This window comes from Myxocyprinus asiaticus, chromosome 30, assembly GCF_019703515.2.
Source record: "Myxocyprinus asiaticus isolate MX2 ecotype Aquarium Trade chromosome 30, UBuf_Myxa_2, whole genome shotgun sequence".
In the NCBI taxonomy this organism is placed as follows: Eukaryota; Metazoa; Chordata; class Actinopteri; order Cypriniformes; family Catostomidae; genus Myxocyprinus; species Myxocyprinus asiaticus.
The window spans coordinates 8,425,867-8,439,230 of NC_059373.1; the positions used below are offsets into that span (position 1 = coordinate 8,425,867).

General features: G+C 38.9%; 1 protein-coding gene across 1 annotated transcript; it reads right to left on the reverse strand.

Annotated features, from left to right (window-relative positions):
* Positions 1–264: 264 nt before the first annotated feature.
* Positions 265–7,371, reverse strand: LOC127421009 (LIX1-like protein). Its single transcript, XM_051663715.1, has 6 exons — positions 6,449–7,371; positions 4,910–5,073; positions 4,553–4,693; positions 4,281–4,376; positions 4,108–4,185; positions 265–2,604 (listed from the first exon to the last, which is right to left on the reverse strand). Exons 1-6 carry the CDS (start codon positions 6,864–6,866, stop codon positions 2,350–2,352), a joined length of 1,152 nt encoding a protein of 383 aa, XP_051519675.1. The 5' UTR covers positions 6,867–7,371; the 3' UTR covers positions 265–2,349.
* Between the last annotated feature and the right edge of the window lie 5,993 nt (positions 7,372–13,364).

Below are 13,364 nucleotides of genomic sequence, written 5' to 3' on the forward strand. Positions count from 1 at the left end.
TAAATAGCCTATAAACTCACCATCTGTCTTGCTGAGCTGTTTTCAAAGCTATCTCTGAAACTGTTCTAGTAAAGCAGCTAGCAGTAAGCAGTGTCTGTTTAATGATATAATGGATAATATTTCACACCATGCGCATCCTACATTGATCTTCATTACACTTTCAGTTGGAACAGAAAAGACATTTTGATGTGTTAGCGTGAAGATTTAGCAGCTACTCATTTAACAACAACAGATTTAAAAAGATTTGGTGAGAATAAAAGTAGGAAAAGCAAACATTATGGACATATTAAAGGAGACAAGTCTGTTTAAGCTGAATTTTTCAATGTAAACAGCATCTTAAAGGTGCTTGGCAATTCAAAGATGAAATGAGTGTGGTTTAAAATTTTATAGTTCAGCAGCAACATGCTGTTGTGACCCCTAATACTGAACAATGTGACTTGGTCTGCTTGAAATGATCAACACATTGACAGCCTTGCTTCTTTGCTATAGTATTGAATTTACATCATCACTTCACCCAGTAACTCATTCTGTAATACTATAAAATTATGATTATGAATTTTGATGGAAGATTATATTTTCATGATTTCAAGTTATAATTTCATAAGCATAATAGACTTTGAGGACTTTTGCATTTTGCAACAATGTGTCTATAAAATGGCATATCTGGTTTTACTACTGTGTTATTCTGAGTGAAGTGATGCATTTCAATCCAAACCACACCATTTATGTGGTAATAAATGTTCACAAATGCATATAAAAGCTTTCAGAAAGGAGGTAGAAAGTAAATGTTGCCTTGAAATGAGCGTGACTGCTCTACAATCGCAAAAAATAACAGAAGGCATCCTAATCAGGGGACAACTCTGAAAACAGTGCATTGTGTGGAGTTTTAATATTACACAGCTTCTATTGTTAGGTTGAAGGCAATGGTCAGTGTAAAAGGTGCTTTGACAATCTGAGAAAATCTAACTATGGCAAGGTTTTCAACCCTCATGGAATTAACTACTGTGAAAGTTTGGTTAACATAAAATAAATGCATATGTATGTGTTTACATGCGCTTAAAGGGATAGTTCACCCAAAAAATTGTTCCCACCCTCATGCCATCTCAGATGTGTATGACTTTCTTTCTTCCGCAGAACACAAACAAAGATTTTTAGAAGAATACCTCAGCTCTGCAGGCCCATACAATGCAAGTAAATGGTGGACAGGACTCCAAAAAGCACATAAAGTCAGCATAAAAGTAATCCATATAACTTTAGTTGTTTAATCCATGCCTTCTAAAGTTATCTAATAGGTTTTGGGTGAAAACAGACCAAATTGTAATTCCTTTTTCACTGTAAATCATGCCATTGCAGTCTCTAGGCATGATCATGATTTCAAGCTTGATTATACTTCCTAGCGTTTGACGCATGCGGTGATCGCTAGATGGTGCTTGGAAGAGTTATATTTTGATTTGTTCTCACCCAAAATCGCTTCGATCGCTTCAGAAGACATGGATTAAACCACTGGAGTCTGATGGATTACTTTTATGATGACTTTATGTGCTATTTTGAGATTCAAAGTTTTGGTCACCATTCACTTGCATTGTATTGACCAACAGAGCTGAGATATTCTTCTAAAAATCTTTGTTTGTGTTCAGAAGAAGACAGAAAGTCAGACACATCTGTTATGGCATGAGGGTGAGTAAATGATGAGAGAATATTCATTTTTGGGTAAACTGTCTCTTTAGAAGTATCACTACAAAGCAAAGGTTTGTACATTCACCTAAAGCGCATATGTGTCAAATAAACGAGCAAGCCTATTTTGAGACTATAAACATAGAATATCTAAATTTACTAGTCTAATGTCACCAACCACCTGCATCTCCTTAGATAAACAAATGGGCAGCGCTTTGGTGTTTAGCTAAAAAAAAAAGCAGCGCCCATGCATTACAGAATTCAAGAGGACTACAATGCAAATGTTTTTTTGAAAAAGGCCTCATACAAAACTGACTCTCCGACTCAAGACACAGTAGGTCCATGTGCCAGTACAGTCAATCTATGATGATAATACTGGAGGATAACACTAATATTGTAATAATGCAGCAATATAGCACTTGATTCGGTTTCAAGTTTAAAATGCACTATTTGTTTAGACCTTTAAAAAAAAAAAATTCTCCACTGACAGAAACAGATGGTTCATTGACATTGTTTTGTCAGTGGAGCTATCCACAATGCTGAATCATTGACTCCTTCTTGCACACAAACACACACACATTTAAAAAGGCTGTTTTGAGTTTTGGAGTGCTATATGAGACTTCTCTGGTACTGGTCTGTCACAATCGCATGCCATGTTAGTTGTTCTTCATGTTCTCAGCATGTGCAAGGCAGAGTTGTAGTGTTTGACCCACCTAGCTGCCCCACCGCCATTAGCAGAATGTCCTTCTTTTCCTTATAAAACCGAAGCTCTCGTCCAGCCAGACGGGCCTCTTCCAGTTCACGTTCTGTAGTGGCAAGTTCCCGATTGATGGTACCAGATAAAGCGTGATCTCGGTTGACCCAGTCAGCCGCCATTTGTGTACGCATATCGTCATCGAGCGCTCGGTGAGAGTAATGAGCAAGAACTTCCTGTTTCAAATAAATAAATAAATCAAGCTAAAGGTTAGTTATCAGACAAATCACACGTAGTTGAAAGTGAAACATATTATAGAACAAATCAATTAATATTTTTTTACAAGGAGATTATTAACATGTACTGTAACCAATAAATTATTATAATTATTGGGCACATGACACTTTATTGATCAACTAGATATAAGGTAAAACTTTGTAATAAGGTTGCATTTGTTAACATTAGTGAACTACATTAGCTAACAGAAACTAATAATGAACAATACTTTTACAGCAATTAATAATCTTGGTTAATGTTAATTTCTATATACCTGTATACTAATACATTTACACTAGTAAAAGAACATTAGTTAATGCAATAAACAAACATGCACTTACAATTAATAATTCTAATTTTATAAATTAACATGAACCAAGATTAATAAATGCTGTTAAAAATATTGTTAATTCATTAATGTTACCAAATAGAACCTTACTGTAAAGCTTTCCCACATATAATAATACAACATGTTGGCCTGATCTTACCTACATCTTATCACACCATTTTTTAATAATTTTATTTTTTTCTCTGTGGTCCACTTACACTCAAAACATATTTTAGCCTATTTTTAAGATTTACACATTTCAATTTCATAACAAAATTCATTCAAAATTGTTACATTTAATTTTTTTCAAAATACACATTAAAAAACTAAATATTTTAATTCTTATTTAATTTTCTTGAAATTACACGCTTTTTAAGATGCATGCATTTCAATTTTAAAAAAAAATTCCATCAAATGTCTAAAATAATAAAAATAATTATAAAATAAAAAAAATACATTTACATTTTTATACATTTAATTTTGTAAAACATTACACAATTGTAAAGATTAAATGAATACAAATGTAAATATTTGTATATATATATATATATATATATATATATATATATATTTTTTTTTTTTTTTTTTACATTTTATTTTGTTAAAGATTACTCAATTCAATTTAATGGAATTTTGTTATCAAATTGAGATGCGTAATTCTTAAAATATGTATTTTTGAGTGTCTAATAATAGTTATGTTTTTTTCTCTCCAAAACAGTTATAATTTGTTTTGTTTTTTTAAATAAAAAATTAAAAAATTCCAGTCTTACCCTTGAAACAGGCCCTTTAATTATGTCAGGAACAGCAGGTTTGGCGGACTTTCACACATTTTATTGTTTTTGTTAGTTTTTGCAGTTTGCAGAAATAATATCTATCCTATTACCTCTCCGTGTTTGGCTGAGCCAAGAGCATCACTGACATGTAAATGTAGGTTGTCGTGTCGCAAAGTTTGGAATAAGCAATTTTTTGCTAATTAGTTTCAAGTGGTCTATTTGGATGTTTTGAGTACTGAAAGTTACAGTATGTTGTTATAGTACATCAAGCTTTTTTATTTCAAAACATCAAGGATTGAAATTTGAAATGAATGATGATTTGATTCCTTTATGTACAAATGAAATTAGAATATTTCTTTCACCTGACGGGAGCACTGTCTTTCTCTCATGGCTTTGAGACTACCGTTCCAGTGGAGCAGCTGGAAAACTGTCATGAGTTCCTAAGAAAAAGTTTTACAATGTAGATATTAAAGACATTTTTACGTTTGCACACAACTTTTGTTTCAGGGATGATTCTGATCATGATCTCGCTTACTTGGAACTCAAGCATAGATTTTCCCTTGTTTGACTCTAACATGAATCGAAAGGCACCGATGCCTGTACTGGGATTATCGGCTTCTTCTCGGTTTCCCTGTAAATAAAGTAAATAAAGAGTACTTAAGGTAAACAGTTTGTAAACTTAATGTAAAACAAATTGAAAAGCTACCAGCTATTCGTTTGTCAGGTCAAATATTTATGAGTTGTGCAAAACAATATAGTTATTTGAGTTCTGCCTGTTTAGAACTAAAACCTTTTGTGCGAACTTACATTAAAGGAAGCTAGAGCCTCACACACGCTCTTCTCTATGAATTCATCTGTGATGCGGCGAGATGGATGTTCATTGAAAACAGAATTCATTAGCGCAATTTTGGCTGCGCTCCGTCGTGCTTCAGCTTTGGTTGGGCAGAACTGAGAAGATCAAAGATGTTTTTCAACCACACTGTAATACAGTCCTGAAGATGCTCATAAAATTGGTTTAAATAATTTCACAAGAGAAATCATTTCAACAAAATCTTATTTAGGAACAGATGGCAACTAAAGACAATTATTTATCTCTTTAAGATCTGAGAACTGAAGTATGTCAGTCATGGGAAATGTAAAGGGAATGTTGCATGAAGTGCTTGCCTGAAAACTCCCAAAACAGCTGCCTCCAGGAAGACTGACATAGCACACGTAGGGGGGGTTATTGGATGGGACCATCTCATACACCACCAGAGCTCCATTCCTCAGATCTGCGCCCCGTGACTGCTTCATCTGCCAGAACTCCTGTAAGGCCTCCACCACATTCACTGTGAGATTTAAAATAAATCATATCAGAATATATAACAACATAGTATAACTAATGCTCATGTTATCGAAGTAGTCTATATCTACTAAAATATTACGTTTAAGTCTAATATTAAGTCTAATAATAAGTTTGTAAAATCACCTTTAACTGTAACTCAGTAGTACACAATGAAATGCACAATTAATGGCTGATATAAAGGAAGCATATTGTTGTGTAATTGATATAAGGATGGTGTATTTGGGCAAGAGTGATACAAAAATGATCACAGCTATTCATAACACTCATGCATAGTTATTAATGTGTAAAGCTGTGTTATTTGGCTGTTACATTCAGATGGTCAGTGGTGTCTAGGATGTAGATTAAAATACTTAACCTGCCTCAAAAGGACTCTGGCAACAGAATGTATCCGATAATAATCCCTTAAGCGTATTTAGGTCAACATGTCAGCGGGGCTCAACCTGCTACATTTAGCTAATAATGCCCAAAAACGCTGTTTAGGTAGGCAAATCAATGGGATAATATCACTAAGAACATGTTTAGGCCATCTTTTACACCAAACGTCAAAACAAGAAACTATATTATGCATTAAGACATTTTATGACCACTAAGATTTTCTGAAGTGCAATTATACTTTCATAACAATTAAGCATATCTTCACCGCTAATACTCTGGAGTTTGCTTGTTTCTAATTAATTGTTCTCAAAATTTATCAATGATAACACTGTAATAGTAATACAGTAATGATAATCTTTTTGTTCATACACAATGATTTTTTATATAGAAATTAGCATTAACTAAAAGCAGCACAGCAAATACTATATTGATGTATAAATATACTTTACAATAAAACAAAATAGGCCTATATGCATATGTGCATAATACTGTATATAGTGCATTAAAAAATTAAGCTTTATTTAGAACTATTGGGATTTTCTTATTGTTCTCAAAGATAATCAATGATAATAGACTACTGTATGTTTATTATTCTGTTCAGACATTTTTTTTTTTTAATTCTTAATCATTTTTATTTATTTTTTTAAATCAGCATAAACTAAAGGCAGCACCGCAGATACTACAACGTTGTACAAAATACTTTACATCATAAATAATAGGCCTATATCATAATATTTGCATGACAAGAATGAGAATAGGGGGTGGGCTAATAATCTTGAAAATAATGTCAAAATACAAAAATCTTAATGGTCCTTAAATAGGCTTCATTTCATTTATGCAAAGTATAATTTTAGACACCATCAGAGCTCTTGAGACTTACTTAAAATACTAACACAGAAAATAATTTTCTGTGTGTGTTTACATGAAATAACTCAACCAAATGCATTGATAATGCAAAACATCTTTATGATCACCCCACATACCCCTGCCGTATCCTTGCGTGTGTTTCGCAAAGCTCCGGACCACCGCGTCCACCGCCTCTCTCAGCACCGCCGGATTGGTGGGATTGGATAGACCCAGACCCGCCGTCGCCATGTCCACCGAACCGAACCCCGTGCTGCCCATGAAACCGGACCCGAGGCTGTGGAGCTGCAGGGGCGGCGGTGGTGGCGGCGGCCCCGGGGAGGCAGACACCGACATATGGGAAGACTGCGCCGAAGAAAGAGTACCGGTTACGCCGGGCCGCAGGGATCGAAGAGTCCCGGTCGCACTCGCTCCGTATCCGATACCGGGCTGTAAGCGCTGATGGCGGAGTGACTCCATTGTCTCGAAAAGTGATGCAAAAGAAAACACCGCAAATGAAACTACTAGTAAAAGCAATCGCGAAAGGCGACTAAACATGCATAGGACAAATGTATAAGTGTTTCTCGACGGTATACGCTTTGTTAAGCTGATTGGTCAAAATATTATTTACTGTTTTGGGTGTAAAACTAAACCATGGGGGTGGGGGAGCAGCATACCCTTGTGTTTAACCAATGGATGGATTCATACCGTGTGACGTGACCCTCCGGCCAACCCTTCACAGATGCACAAATCTAAAAAACAAAACAAAACATAACATGCCAGCAGCCATATCACCCTGTAGCTCAAGACCGGTTGCCCCCTGAATCTAAGCAGTGTTGAACCTGGTCAGTACCTGGATGGGAGACCTTCTTGAGAAAAGGAAGGTTGCTGCTGGAAGAGGTATTAGGGAAGCCAGCAGGGGGAACTCACCCTGTGGCCCTAATGCCCCAGTATATTGATGGGGACACTATACTCTATAAAAAAATTTTTTTTTAAAAAAAACCTCCACCATCCTTCAGGTGAACTGAGACCCTGAACTCTGTGGTCATTAAAAATCCCAGGATTACTTTTGAAAAGAGGAGGGATTTAATCCTGGTGTCCTGGCCAATTCACATAAATGTTAGACTCCCAAACATTACTTTTGCAAATAGAAAAGATTAGAATAGAAGAACAGGGAGCCCTGCAACAGATGTCATGGCCCCCACAAAGCCCCCCACTGAACATTGTGTCAGTCTGGGATTACATAAAGAGACAGAAGCAATTGAGACTAAATAAATAAATAGAAGAACTGTGGTGAATTCTCCAAGAAGCTTGGAACATCCTATCTGCCAACAACCAAGAAAAACTGTGTCCAGGCGTACCTAGGAGAATTGGTGCTGTTTTAAAGGCAAAGGTGGTCACACCGATTGTTGATTTAGCTTTTTTTTATGTTTACTGGACTTTGTATGACATTAAGTGATAAATGAAAACTATTTATGTCATTATTTTTGAAGACATCCTCACTATGCAACATTTTTCACAAGTGCCTAAAACTTTTGCACAGTACTGTATATTATTGTGTTGTATACATGTACCAAAATATTACCATGGTATTCCTTGACTTTGACTTAAAATGTACATAAAACTATGTGAATACCATGGTATATGAATCAATGTACCATCTGAAACCTAATTCTACCATGGTACAGCTGCAGTAGTTTTTTGCAAAGGGAACTTAAAACTTCATATTTTTTCCCAGGCACTTCCTGATACTAGGAGGCCAATTCCAGCACTGACCACATCCTATAATTAATAATAATAAAAAATAAAAAAAACATTGCAGTTGGTTCATTCGGCATTCTTCTGTTTCTGTTTAAGCTTATGTTGCCATTTTACTTTCATTCCCCATGGAACGCTGTTGATGATAATTAGTTGAGCTAAAGTCAGATGTCTGCCATCCTTTTCTGCGTGGTTTATAAGAACCCAGTCTTTGCTGTCAAATGAGTAAGATGGAATTATAAAACTGGCAAGAGCTCTGGAAAGTTCACTGAAAGTATGTTAAAAAAAAAGGCACAAAGCATTTGAAATGTCTGAGCTGCAGTGATCACTCATTGCTCTGTGGTTCCTCAATGATTGCAGGATTTGAAAAACTTTCCTCTGTAATAGCAGTAGAACATCTTGCAGGTCTTATGGTCACCATATGCTGGGGGGGGGCTAACTAAGCAATGCTGTTATATAGTACGCCTCAGTTGGAAACTGAAAATCTATACACAATATAGTAACCTCTTGCTGGCTGCCACCATTCGTGGGTCTGAATGTTTATTTAATGTAGGTGAGTAATTTAGTGTACTAGCATTTTATTGTTTACTTTTGTGACAGTGTGTACTGCAGCAGTGCATGTCCTTGTGTCCATTACACCTCTAAAAAACGACTGTAACTGTTGACCCTGAATGATTCTGCTGCAACTTGTGCACTAGAAATTAAGCACACCTTCATTTGCATCAATGTAATTCTGTTGCATTTGTCTTATGTGCCTCAAACTATCAGGAAAACCTATGAGCTTGTGATTAGTCCCCCAACTGCCACTCATATTACTCAGATTGCCAGTTATTTCATCTGACCAGGTCTACTGTACTACTGTATTGACTCTCAATGTCCTTGACATGCTTTGTTGAAATTGCTCCAGATATTGCTCTATATACAATGCAAAAACACAATCTAAAATGCAATTTACAATTTACAGTAACAATTTACTTAACATAATTTTATGCATTACATTTACATTTACATTTATTCATTTGGCAGACGCTTTTATCCAAAGCGACTTACAAAAGAGGAAGACATAAGCGAATCATCTTAAGGAGACAGTGGTATGAAAAGTGCCATATTACAAAGTTTCACTAGCATCAGAATAGTATTCAAAACAGATTAATGTGCAACAAGATTTTTATTTTTTATTTTTTTAATGACTGGTTAAGTGCTCATGGAAAAGATGTGTTTTTAGTCATTTTTTGAAGACAGAGTGAGTCAGCTTCATGGATGGAGTTGGGAAGGTCATTACACCAATGTGGTACGATGAAGCTGAAAGTCCGGGAAAGTGTTTTGGTGCCTCTTTGTGTTGGTACAACAAGGCGACATTCCTTAGCCGACCACAGGCTTCTAGTGGGCACGTAGCTCTGCATAAATGATTTTAGGTATGCTGGAGTAGACCCAGTGACTGTTCTGTATGCCAGCATCAGAGCCTTGAATTTGACATGTGCATCAACCGGCAGCCAGTGGAGAGAGATGAGGAGTGGTGTAACAAAATCAAATCAAATCAAATCAATTTTATTGTCACACAACCATATACACAAGTGCAATAATGTGTGAAATTCTTGGGTGCAGTTCCGAGCAACATAGTAGCCGTGACAGTGATGGGACATATACCAATTTACAATAAACATCAAATTTACAACACAATTTAAAATCTAATATACACATAATTACACATAACACAATATACAAATAATAACATACAATGTACAGTATACAATACACACAATATAGAATACACATTATACAATAAAAAAGTATATATAGTATATATAAAATGTACAGTAGTTTGTTTTGTACTGTATTGACATTCAGGCTGTCGATTGATAGTAAGTTGCCAGTGTGTTGTTAAGAGAGAATATAATTAATAATAATATAATTTATGACAGTCTGGTGTGAGATATAAGAGTAAGAGTAATAAAGTGCAGTACTGATGTATTTTGATCGTGGGAGATCAAGAGTTCAAAAGTCTGATTGCTTGGGGGAAGAAGCTATCATGAAGTCGGCTGGTGCGGGTCCTGATGCTGCGATACCGCCTGCCTGATGGTAGCAGTGAGAACAGCCCATGGCCCGGGTGGCTGGAGTCTCTGATGATCCTCCGAGCTTTTTTCACACACCGCCTAGTATATGTGTCCTGGAGGGAGGGAAGCTCACCTCCGATGATGTGTCTGGCAGTTTGCACCACCCTTTGCAGTGCTTTGCGGATGTGGGCGGTGCTATTGCCGTGCCAGGCGGAGATGCAGCCAGTCAGGATGCTCTCTACAGTGCAGGTGTAGAACCGTGTGAGGATGTGGTGGTTCATTCCAAACTTCCTCAGCCATCTCAGGAAGAAGAGGCGCTGATGAGCCTTCTTCACAGCGGCCTCAGTGTGGACAGACCATGTGAGTTCCTCAGTGATGTGGACACCCAGGAACTTGAAGCTGCTGACTCTCTCCACTGGTGCTCCATTGATGGCGATGGGACTGTGTTCTCTATCTCTTCTCCTGAAGTCCACCACAAGTTCCTTTGTCTTACTGACGTTGAGGGAGAGGTTGTGCTCCTGACACCAGTGTGTCAGAGTGTGCACCTCCTCTCTGTATGCTGTTTCATCATTGTCAGTGATCAGACCTACCACCGTCATATCATCAGCAAACTTAATGATGGCATTGGAGCTGTGTGTTGCCACACAGTCATGTGTGTACAGGGAATACAGGAGTGGGCTGAGAACACAGCCCTGCGGGGCTCCAGTGTTGAGGGTCAGTGATGAGGAGATGTTGCTGCCCATTCTAACCACCTGGCGTCTGCTTGACAGGAAGTCCAGGATCCAGCTGCACAGCGAGCTGTTTAAGCCCAGAGCCCAGAGTTTCTCATCAAGCTTGGAGGGCACTATGGTGTTGAAAGCTGAGCTGTAGTCTACAAACAACATTCTCACATAAGGGTTCTTTTTTTCCAGGTGGGAGAGAGCAGTGTGTATTGTAGATGCAATGGCATCATCAGTGGAGTGGTTGTTGCGGTAAGCAAACTGCAATGGGTCTAGTGATGGAGGCAGCACAGAGCAGATGTAATCTCTGATTAGTCTCTCAAAGCATTTGCCGATGATGGGGGTCAGAGCAACAGGACGCCAGTCATTTAAGCAAGTGATTTTGGATTGCTTTGGAACAGGCACAAGGTGGACGTTTTAAAGCATGTGGGGACTACAGACAAAGAGAGGGAGAGGTTGAAAATGTCCGTAAAAACACCAGCCAGTTGGTTCGCGCACGCTCTGATGACGCAGCCAGGAATGCCGTCTGGACCCGCGGCTTTGCGGAAATTCACCCGTCAGAAGGATTGGGTTACATCTGCTACAGAGACGGAGAGTGAACTAACCTCTGTAGCTTCGGCTGCGAGAGCTCTCTCAGTGAAGGTGGTGTTATTTCCCTCGAAACGAGCATAAAATGTATTTAGCTCATCCGGGAGAGAGGCAGCAGTGTTCACGGCAGAGTTTTTATTCCCTTTAAAGTCCATGATGATATTAATTCCCTGCCACATGCTTCGAGAGTTGGTGGTGTTGAACTGTCCTTCGATCTTGTTCCTGTACTGACCTTTTGCTGTTCTGATTTTCGGAGGGCATAACTGGCTTGTTCATGCTCCTCTGTGTTCCCGGAATTAAAAGCGGAGGTCCGCGCATCAAGTGCTGCGCGAACATCGCTATTAATCCAAGGTTTCTGGTTCGGGTAGATCTGTATTGTTCTGGTCGGAACGACGTCCTCTACGCACTTTCTGATGAAACACGTTATGCTATCAGCGTAAAGCTGAACATCTCCCAGTCCGCGTGATCAAAACAGTCTTGTAGCGTAGCGTCTGATTGGTCCGACCAGCACTGGATCGTTCTGAGGGTGGGTGCTTCCTGTTTCAGTTTCTGCCTGTGAGCGGGCAGAAGCAGAATGGAAGAGTGGTCCGATTTGCCAAATGGTGGGTGGGGGAGGAATTTGTAGCCGTCCCGGAAGGGAGAGTAGCAATGGTCCAAAACTCGGTCCCCTTGTGTGTTAAAACTAATGTGTTGGTGGTATTTTGGTGCGACTGATTTGAAACTGGCTTTATTAAAATCCCTGGTCACAATGAACGTGGCCTCAGGGTGCGCGGTTTCCTGCTTGCTTATAATCCCATACAGTTCCTTGAGTGCCCGGTCTGTGTCGACTTGTGGCAGGATGTACACAGCAGTGATAATGGCCGCTGTGAATTCCCTCGGTAGCCAGAATGGTCGACACAGAAGCATGAGAAATTCCAGATCAGGAGAGCAGAAAGACTTGTTAGAATGTACGTTCCTCTGATCACACCAGGATTTGTTGATCATAAAACATACACCACCACTTCTGCTTTTACCTGAGAGGTCTTTCGCTCTGTCCACTCGGTGCATGGAGAACCCCGCGGGTTCAATGGCTGAATCTGGAATCTCAGCAGACATCCAAGTTTCTGTTGTACATCCAAGGCAGATAATGCAGCAGTCCCTCGTCTCTCGTTGGAAAGAGATCCGCGCTCTCAGCTCGCAGAGCTTGTTGTCCAGAGACTGAACATTTGCCAGTAGAATACTGGGTAGCGGAGGTCGATTTGCACGACGTCTTACTCTGATGAGAACGCCGGCTCTGTTTCCCCTTTTCCTTTTGCATTTTTGCGGCCGGGCAGCCCAGACAAAGGGCTCTGCTGGTGTGTTTGTAAACAGCGGGTCAGTATTGAGGAATTTGAAGTCCGGTTTATGGTGTGTAACATGCGCTTTCTTTGGTTCATTAAAGACCAGACATGCTGCTGCATTCTGGATCTTTTTCAGGGGTCTAAATGCACATGCAGGGAGGCCTGCAATGAAAGCATTACAGTAGTCCAGTCTAGTTATGACAAGTGACTGAACAAGCAGTTGTGTGGCATGTTCAGAGAGGAAGGGTCTTATCTTCCTGATATTGTCGAGTGTAAATCTACATGAGCTTGTGGTCTTTGAGATGTGGTCTATGAAATGATTTTGTTGTCGATGGTTACCCCTAGATTTCTGACCCGTTTGGAAGGCGTTACTGTAGTTGCACCCAGCTGCACGGTGATGTTGTGTTCAACAGCAAGGTTTGCTGGAAAGACAAGGAGCTCAGTCTTGGCTGGGCTGAGTTGCAGGTGGTGTTCCTTCATCCAGGCCGAGATGTCTGCCAGCCAGGCACTGTGGTGTCGTTGGGTTGGAAAGACAAGTAAAGTTGCGTGTCAGATTGCATTAGATTTCATGAACTAAAAATTAACTATTGTTTTAATATAATTTTATTAATATTGGTT